Source organism: Lontra canadensis, unplaced genomic scaffold (genome assembly GCF_010015895.1).
Source record: "Lontra canadensis isolate GAN:19392208 unplaced genomic scaffold, GSC_riverotter_1.0 scaffold13, whole genome shotgun sequence".
NCBI lineage: Eukaryota > Metazoa > Chordata > Mammalia > Carnivora > Mustelidae > Lontra > Lontra canadensis.
The window spans coordinates 17,573,783-17,584,281 of NW_022631007.1; the positions used below are offsets into that span (position 1 = coordinate 17,573,783).

Below are 10,499 nucleotides of genomic sequence, written 5' to 3' on the forward strand. Positions count from 1 at the left end.
TTAGATACCTGGCCTCTCAGACTTCATTTTCAAAACTGCCTTATGTCTCAAGAGAAAAAAATAAGTTCTCAGTAATGAAATCCCTAGACCTCTGTGTTTATCTTGGATTTTGTTTCGTAATTCTTTACTAAATCATTAATTCTCTTATACCTTCAATCAGATTTTTTTTGTTGTCAGTGATCTTAAGAGTCTTCAGCAGGAAGTTTACCTTGACCTACTTCATCTGCCAATACTGGAACTATAATTCCCCTGGTGAGGACTGAGGTTCATGCCACTCCCCAGAAATGGAAACCTCTCCATGGTTTACTTTCAAGATTTTGTGCTGGAGGGATTCAAGGGAGGCCTGGAGACCCAGGCCCTGCTCTTCGCTGTGTTCCTGGCCCTGTACATGGTGACTATGCTGGGGAACCTCACCATGATCATGGTTATCACCCTGGATGCCCACCTGCACTCCCCAATGTACTTCTTCCTCAAGAACCTCTCCTTCCTGGATTTGTGCTACTCATCTGTTATTGCCCCCAGTGCCCTGGTCAACTTCTTCTCCCCATCCAAGGTCATCACCTTTGCAGGCTGTGCCACCCAGTTATTCTTTTTCTCCCTACTGGTCACCACTGAAGGTTTCCTCCTGGGTGTCATGGCCTATGACCGCTTCATGGCCATCTGCAGCCCCTTGCGCTACCCTATCACCATGTGCCACTCTGCCTGCACTCGCCTGGTTCTGGGCACCTACTGTGGAGGCTGCCTCAACTCTGTTGTGCAGACCAGCTTCACATTCCACCTCCCATTCTGCAGCTCCAACCGCATCAACCACTTCTTCTGCGATGTTCCCCCACTGCTCCAGCTTGCCTGTGGCAACACAGCCATTAATGAACTTATCTTGTTTGGCATCTGTGGGCTCATCATTGTGGGTGTGACATCTGTGGTCCTCGTCTCCTATGGCTACATCACGGTGACCATCCTGCGGATGCGCTCAGGAGCTGGGAGACGCAAGGTCTTCTCCACCTGTGGCTCCCACATGGCTGCAGTGACACTCTTTGTTGGGACTGTCTTTGTCATGTATGCCCAGCCAGGAGCAATTGAGTCCATGGAGCAGGGCAAGGTGGTCTCTGTCTTCTACACACTGGTCATCCCAATGCTCAATCCCCTCATCTACAGTCTGCGAAATAAGGATGTGAAGGAGGCCCTGTGGAGGCTGGGCCAGAAACACGCAGCCATGTGAAGAATGTACTGGAGGGAAAGACTATGCCCTGCAGGCTGGATGGAGGTCTCAGAAAGACACTGAACTGTGAGGACCCCCTAAAACCACTTCCACTTCCAAATGGAATTGGATATGTTAAGAAACTCATTCATTTACTCTTCCAATCAATGTTGCTTAAAAGAATTTAATGGACAAGATGTTTATTAAGTGGGAAAATAAGGATGAAAGGAGAAAATATAAGGAGAAAAATAAGGATTTTCTTCACCCAATAAATGCTCAGAGAAGGAAGAATGACTTGAATCACATCAAGACTGGGCAGAGCAATCACTGGGCATCAAGGCAGGGGTGGGTCTTTTGCCCATTACTTATCATGGTTCCCTGGGCCATCCAGATTTAGTGGGAAAGAGGTCAGATGTTTGTGCATCTTGATCTAACTTGTAAGAAAATAATGTTTTAAACACTGTACCTTTACCCTCCTGTACTCTAGATGCAGGGCCTTGCTGTCTCCTGTTGGCCAGACATGAGCATTTGCCTCTCATAAATGGGCTGTCATCCTTAAAATACCACTTCCAGAGAGATTTGTTTAAAATAATAATGTAATGCATGGTCAAGGCATTCCCCATGGTGGAATAGGCTTGGCTGGAGTGGTTCAGGTCTGACAATAGGGCCTCTCTCACAGAAGAGCCAGGTTGGTGGTTTGAGGCAAATGAGTTGGTTTCATTCAGGGGAAGGAGCTCCCTTGGGCTCTGCTTCATGACACCAAGGGCATGGAAGACACTCTTAATAGAAAAGATGACCCAGAGCTCCAGCTGTGACATCCACCTTCCTAGTCACAGAATGGTAGACATGAAGTATAAACAGATACAGTTTTTATGCATCTACAGAAAAAATATCAAACCATATCCACTCAGGGAGATCACCACTAGCCAGGTAGAAAGAAACCTACTCAGTTTCCACAATACCCCTGCCTCCTTATAGTCATCGCCCTGCAAGGTTAACACCTATCCTCCCTCTAAAACACAGATTAGTTTTGTCTGCTGTGAACTTCCTATGAATAGAAGAACACAATTTTTCTTCTTTTGTACTTTTTTTGGGGGTAATATTCTCTTTGTGAAATTAATCCTTGTGATTATGTGTAGTAGTAGCTCTTTAATTTTCATTGCTATATAAATTTCCTTAAATGAAGATACCATAATTTGTCCATCTTACTGTTGATGAACACTTGGGTTGTTTCCATTTTTTTTTAAATTCTTTTCAGCATAACAGAATTCATTGTTTTTGCACCACACCCAGTGCTCCATGCAATCCGTGCCCTCCATAACACCCACCACCTGGCTCCCCCAACCTCCCAACCCTGCCCCTTCAAAACCCTCAGGTTGTTTTTCAGAGTCCATAGTCTTTTTTTTATTTTAAATATTATTTATTTATTTATTTATTTATTTATTTATTTGACAGAGATCACAAGTAAGCAGAGACGCAGACAGAGAGAGAGAGAGAGAGGAGGAGGAAGCAGACTCTCTGATGAGCAGAGAGCCTGATGTGGGGCTTGATCCCAGGACCCTGAGATCATAACCTGAGCCAAAGGCAGAGGCTTTAACCCACTGAGTCACCCAGGCACCCTGTTTCCAGTCTATTTAAAATAATGCTGTTATGAAATACTTTTACAGGTTTTTTTAATTTTTAATTTTTTGCTGTGAATTGATTCCTTTGGGCATTCTTAGGAGTGGAATTGCTCATCTTTTTGGATAATTCAAGTTTTCCAAAAATGTTACAGCAATCTTTGTTCCCAAAAATAGTGTCCAAGAGTTCCTGCTGCTGCACATCATCACAAATAAGCCATATTGTCTGTCTCATCAATTTTAGTCATTCTGGTGGGCATATAGTCACATATCATTGTGGTTTTCATTTTCATTTCTCCAATGGCCAATGGGACCAGATTTTCATATATTTGGCAGCAATTTGGATGTCCTCTTGGGGATGTATATATACTTTTCTCAGTTTTTCTATTCTATTGTTTTTCTTTTTCATACTGACTGTAGACATTTTGTCTATATTCTGGATATCAGTCCTTCACCAATTATATGATTTGCAAATATCTTCTCCTTTCTGGATTCCACATTTGCACTTGTATTGATTTTTTTTAAAGATTTTATTTATTTATTTGACAAAGAGAGAGAGGGAGATCACAAATAGGCAGGTCAGGGTGGGGGGGAGCAGGATCCCTGCTGAGCAGAGAGCCCGATGCAGGGCTCAATCCCAGTACCCTGAGATCATGACCTGAGCTAAAGGCAGAGGCTTATCCCACTGAGCCACCCAGGTACCACTTGTATTGATTTTAAAATTTTTTTCCTATTGACAGAAGTTCTTAAATTTACTTAGTAAAGTTAGTTTATCAGTCATTTCCTTCACGGTTACTTCATTCTGCAGCATGTTTAAAGAACCACTGTTCATATTAAATCCAAAAAGATATTTTTTAATTAAGTTAGCCACTGTACAGTACATCATTAATTTTTTATGACATAGTCACAAATTCAAAACCACATTGAGATTACCACCTTATACCATTCAGAATGTCTAAAATTAACAAGACAGGGAAAAACAAATGTCAGCAAGGGTGCGGAGAAAGGGGAACCCTCTTGCACTGTTTCTGGGAATGCAAGCTGGTACAGCCACTCTGGAATACAGTATGGAAGTTCCTCCAGAAGTTAAAAATAGAGCTACCTTATGATCCAGAAATTGCACTGCTGGGTATTTACCCTAAACATATAGATGTAGTGAAAAGAAGGGCCACAGGCACCCCAATGCTCATAGCAGCGATGTCCACAATAGTCAAACTGGAAGGAGCCAAGTTGCCCTTCAACAGACTAATGGATAAAGAAGATGTGGTCCATATATACAATGGAATATTACTATTACTCAGCCATCAGAAAGGATGAATACCCAACTTTTGCATCAACATGGATGGGACTGGAGGAGATTATGCTGAGTGAAATAAGTCAAGCAGAGAAAAACAATTATCATATAGTTTCACTCATACGTGGAACAAAAAGATATTTCTCAATGTTATCTAGTAGAAATTTTCTTCCTCAGTCTTTTATATTAGTATCTATAATTCACATGGAACTAACTTTTTTGTGGTATAGGGGTTGTTTCATTTTTTTCCCATATGGTTATCCTACTGGCTTTTATTTTTTTTTTTAATTTTATTTTTTTTCAGCATAACAGTATTCCTTGTTTTTGCACCACACCCAGTGCTCCATGCAATCCCTGCCCTTTCCAATACCCACCACCTGGATCCCCCAACCTCCCACCCTCCCGCCGCTTCAAACCCCTCAGATTGTTTTTCAGAGTCCAGAGTCTCTCATGGTTCACCTCCCCTTCCAATTTCCCTCAACTCCCTTCTCCTCTCTAACTCCCCTTGTCCTCCATGCTATTTGTTATGCTCCACAAATAAGTGAAACCATATGATAATTGACTTTCTCTGCTTGACTTATTTCACTCAGCATAATCTCTTCCAGTCCTGTCCATGTTGCTACAAAAGTTGGGTATTCATCCTTTCTGATGGAGGCATAATACTCCATAGTGTATATGGACCACATCTTCCTTATCCATTCGTCCGTTGAAGGGCATCTTGGTTCTTTCCACAGTTTGGTGACTGTGGCCATTGCTGCTATAAAAGGGGTACAGATGGCCCTTCTTTTCACTACATCTGTATCTTTGGGGTAAATACCCAATAGTGCAATTGCAGGGTCATAGGGAAGCTCTATTTTTAATTTCTTGAGGAATCTCCACACTGTTCTCCAAAATGGCTGCACCAACTTGCATTCCCACCAACAGTGTAAGAGGGTTCCCCTTTCTCCACATCCCCTCCAACACATGTTGTCCTATTGGCTTTTAAAAAAAAGTATGTTTTCCCCCACTGCTATGTAGTGTCACCTTTGTCATAAACCAAGTGTCCCTATATATGTTGGTGTGCTTCAGAGTCTTATTCTGTCCATTGGGCTATTTGTCTATTCTTGTGCTATTTTATAACATATTATTGAATGTTTAAAAAGTAAAATCACTGGGTATTATATGAAAACAATGAATCATGGAACACTACATCAAAACTAATGACGTACTGTATGATGACTAACATAATAAAAAAAATAAAATATCATAGTATAAACTCTTCAGTATATATGAATAAATATAACAAGTGATGTGCAATATATTTAGAAATATGACTTTTGATGTTATTCAAATATATAAAAGAACTAAGTAAATGGAGAGCTATACCATATTCATGGATGAGAAGTTTTAACAAAAAGATTCTTATTGTGCAACACGGTAATTATACTAAATGCTCTCTTATTCCTTTTTTGTATATTTTACTTATTTATTTATTTTAAAGTGAGCTAGCAAGAGAGAGAGAGAGTGCAAGCAGCAGGAGGGGAAAAGGGGAGAGGGAGGACTCCCTGTTGAGCATAGAGCTTGACACAGGGCTTGATCTCATGACCCTGAGATCATGACCTGAGCTAAAACCAAGAGTCAGACACTTAACTGACTAAGCCAAGGTGCTCCAATGCTGTCTTGCTCTTAACATGATTTTTTAAAAGATATTACTGGACAAATGATTCTAAAATTTCTATGTAGAAACCAGCTATAAGAATAACCAACTTGACATAACAAATTAGAACAAAGCTATAAGAATAACCAAAGTGACATGAAAAATTAGGACAAAACTTAGAACAAAATTAGAAGGAATGTGCCTTTGTTACCTAGAACTCTCCCACAATCAAGAGTACAAGGGGTTGAATGATGAATGGACCCTAGGCAGAAGCCCTGACATTTCTGGCTCTCAGCCCCTTGGCCTGTTTCCTGCTCCCAATGCCTACCATAGCTTCTCTGCAAATCAATGCTGCTCCAGTCTCTGTGCAGTTTATCTGAGCCCCTAGAAAGGGCTTCTAACAGTGCCTCAGTCTTATGCTCAGAGAGAGGTGACCTTTATGATGAGGTTTATGAGACTAAGCCCAGAGAAGTCTGGCCACTTGGCACTTTCTCTGGGTCATTGGGGCCATTAAACATTAGTAGATAATGCCAGTTATATGGAAACTTTCAAGGAGTCTATAAAATATCTTCCTAGAACAATAAATAAGTTTAGCAAAGACTCAGGGTAAAAATTCAGAATACAAAATCAATAATATTTCTATAGATCAGCAATGCACAGTTGGAATTTGAAATTTTAAAAGTACCATTTACAACAGCATCATGGAAATGGAATGCTTCAATATAAATCTAACAAAATAAACAGAAGAGAATGGTCTAGTTTCATTCTTCTGTATATAGCTGTCCAATTTTCCCAGCACCATTTATTGAAAAGACTTTCGTTTTTCCATTGGACACTTTTTCCTACTCTGTTGAAGATTAGTTGACCACAGAGTTGAAGGTCCATATCTGGGCTCTCTATTTTGTTCTATTAGTCTATGTGTCTTGTTTTGTGCCAATACCATGCTGTCTTGGTGATCACAGCTTTGTAATACAGTTTGAAATCAGGCAACATGATGCCCTATGTTTGTTTTTATTTTTCAACATTCCTCTGGTGATTTGGGGTCTTTTCTGGCCCCATAAACATTTTAGGATTGTTTGTTCCAGCACTTTGAAAAATGCCATTGGTATTTTTTTTTCATATCATAGTTTATTTAATTTTAATTTTGTTTTATTCCATTAGTATTTTGATCAGGATGGTGTTGAAAGTATAGATTGCTCTGGGCAGCATAGACATTTTTCATTAAATTAACATATAATGTATTATTAGCCCCAGGGGTACAGGTCTGTGAATCGCCAGGTTTACACACTTCACAGCACTCACCATAGCACATACCTTCCCCAATGTCCATAACCCCACCGCCCTTTCCCTACCCACCTCCCCACAGCAACACTCAGTTTGTTTTGTGAGATTAAGAGTCTTTATGGTCTCCCTCCCGATCCCATCTTATTTCATTTATTCTTTTCCTACCCTCAAACCCCCCACATTGCATCTCCACTTCCTCATATCAGGGAGACCATATGACAGTTGTCTTTCTCCAATTGACTTATTTTGCTAAGCATAATACCCTCTAGTTCCATCCATATCATCGCAAGTGGCAAGATTTCATTTCTTTTGATGGCTGCATAGTATTCCATTGTATGTATGTATATGTATGTATGTGTGTGTATATATATATATATATACACACACATACATACCACATCTTCTTTATCCATTTATCTGTTGATAGACATCTAGGTTCTTTTCCATAGTTTGGCTATTGTGGACATTGCTGCTATAAACATTCAGGTGCATGTGCCCATTCGGGTCACTACATTTGTATCTTTAGGGTAAATACCCAGTAGTGCAATTGCTGGGTTGTGGGGTAGCTCTATTTTCAATGAGGAACCACCATGCTGTTTTCCAGAGTGGTTGCACCAGCTTGCATTCCCACTACAGTGTAGGAGGGATCCCCTTTCTCCTCATCCTCACCAGCATCTGTCATTTCCTGACTTGTTAGTTTTAGCCATTCTGACTGGCATGAGGTGGTAACTCATTGTGGTTTTGACTTGTATTTCCCTGATGCCAAGTGATGTGGAGCACTTTTTCATGTGTCTGCTGGCTGTCTGGATGTCTTCTTTGCAGATATGTCTGTTCATGTCCTCTGCCCATTTCTTGATTGGATTATTTGTTCTTTGGGTGTTGAGTTTGATAAGTTCTTTATAGATTTTGGGTACTAGCCCTTTATCTAATATGTTGTTTACAAATATCTTCTCCCATTTTGTCAGCTGTCTTTTGGTTTTGTTTACTGTTTCCTTTGCTGTGCAAAAGGTTTTGATCTTGATGAAGTCCCAATAGTTCATTTTTGTCCTTGCTTCCCTTGCCTTTGGTGATGTTCCTAGGAAGAAGTTGCTGCGGCCGAGGTCAAAGAGGTTGCTTCCTATGTTCTCCTCAAGGATTTTCATGGATTCCTTTCTTACACTGAAGTCCTTCATCCATTTGGATTAGTTGACCATAGAGTTGAGGGTCTATTTCTGGGCTCTCTGTTCTGTTCCATTGATCTATGTGACTGTTTTTGTGCCAGTACCATACTGTCTTGATGATGACAGCTTTGTAATAGAGCTTGAAGTCTGGAATTGTGATGCCACCAACTTTGGCTTTCTTTTTCAATATTCCTCTGGCTATTCGAGGTCTTTTCTGGTTCCATATAAATTTTAGGATTATTTGTTCCATTTCTTTGGAAAAAAATGGATCAGATTTTGATAGGGATTGCATTAAATGTGTAGATTGCTTTAGGTACATAGACGTTTTCACAATATTTGTTCTTCCAATCCAGGAGCATGGAACATTTTTCCATTTCTTTGTGTCTTCCTCAATTTCTTTCATGAGTACTTTATAGTTTTCTGCGTATAGATTCTTAGCCTTTTTGGTTAGGTTTATTCCTAGGTATCTTATGGTTTTGGGTGCAATTGTAAATGGGACTGACTCCTTAATGTCTCTTTCTTCTGTTTTATTGTTGGTGTAAAGAAATGCAACTGATTTCTGTGCATTGATTTTATATCCTGACACTTTACTGAATTCCTATACAAGTTCTAGCAGATTTGGAATGGAGTTTTCGGGTTTTCCACATATAGTATCATATCATCTGCAAAGAGTGATAGTTTGACTTCTTCTTCGCTGATTTGGATGCCTTTAATTTCTTTTTGTTGTCTGATGGCCAAGGCTAGGACTTCTAGTACTATGTTGAATAGAAATGGTGATAATGGACATCCCTGCCATGTTCCTGACATTAGTGGAAAAGCTCTGTTTTTCTCCATTGAGAATGATATTTGCAGTGGGTTTTTTCATAGATGGCTTTGATGATATTGAGGTATGTACCTTCCATCCCTACACTTTGAAGAGTTTTGATCAGGAAAGGATGCTGTACTTTGTCAAATGCTTTTTCAGCATTTATTGAGAGTATCATATGGTTCTTGTTCTTTCTTTTATTAATGTATTGTATCACATTGATTGATTTGTGGATGTTGAACCAATCTTGGAGCCCTGGAATAAATCCTACTTGGTCGTGGTGAATAATCATTTTAATGTACTGTTGGGTCCTGTTGGCTAGTATTTTGGTGAGAATTTTTGCATCTGTGTTCATCAAGGATATTGGTCTGTAATTCTCTTTTTTGATGGGATCTTTATCTGGTTTTGGGATCAAGGTAATGCTGACCTCATATGTTGAGTTTGGACGTTTTCCTTCCACTTCTATGTTTTGGAACACTTTCAGGAGAATAGGAATTAACTCTTTAAATGTTTGGTAGAATTCCCCTGGGAAGCCATCTGGCCTTGGGCTCCTGTTTCTTGGGAGATTTTTGATGACTGCTTCAATCTCCTTACTGGTTATGGGTCTGTTCAGGTTTTCTATTTCTTCCTGGTTCAGTTGTGGTAGTTTATATGTCTCTAGAAAATGTCCAGATTGTCAAATTTGCTGGCATATAGTTGCTCATAATATGTTCTTATAAGTGGTTGTATTTCTTTGGTGTTGGTTGTGATCTCTCCTCTTTCATTCGTGATTTTATTTATTTGGGTCCTTTCTCTTTTCTCTTTGGTAAGTCTGGCCAGGGGTTTATCAATCTTATTAATTCTTTCAAAGAACCAGCTCCTAGTTTCATTGATTTGTTCTATTTTTTTTTTTTTTTGGTTTGTTTGTTTCTATTTCATTGATTTCTGCTCTGATCTTTATTACTTTTCTTCTCCTGCTGGGTTTTAGGCTTTCTTTGTTGTTCTTTCTCCAGCTCCTTTAGGTGTAGGGTTAGGTTGTGTATTTGAGAAATACACAACCTTTCTTTCTTGTTTCTTGAGAAAGGCTTGTATTGCTATATATTTTCCTCTCAGGACTGCCTTTGCTGTGTCCCACAGATTTTGGACCATTGCGTTTTCATTATCATTTTTTTCCATGTATTTTTTCAATTCTTTAATTTCCTGGTTGACCCATTCATTCTTTAGAAGGATGCTCTTTAGTCTCCATGTATTTGGGTTCTTTCCAAATTTCCTGTTGTGATTAAGTTCGGGCTTCAGAGCATTGTGGTCTGAAAATATGCAGGGAATGATCCCAATCTTTTGATACTGGTTGAGACCTGATTTATGACCCAGGATGTGATCTATTCTGGAGAATGTTCCATGTGCACTAGAGAAGAATGTGTATTCTGTTGCTTTGGGACGGAATGTTCTGAATATATCTGTGATGTCCGTCTGGTCCAGTGTGTCATTTAAGGTTTTTTTTTTTTTTTTTTTTTTTTTACAGTC

The 10,499-nt window shown here is 39.6% G+C and overlaps 1 protein-coding gene across 1 annotated transcript; it reads left to right on the top strand.

The window, feature by feature from the left end:
• Positions 1-268: 268 nt before the first annotated feature.
• Positions 269-1,219, top strand: LOC116867927 (olfactory receptor 12-like). The gene has a single exon (XM_032857953.1). It carries the CDS (start codon positions 269-271, stop codon positions 1,217-1,219), a length of 951 nt encoding a protein of 316 aa, XP_032713844.1.
• The last annotated feature ends 9,280 nt before the right edge of the window (positions 1,220-10,499 follow it).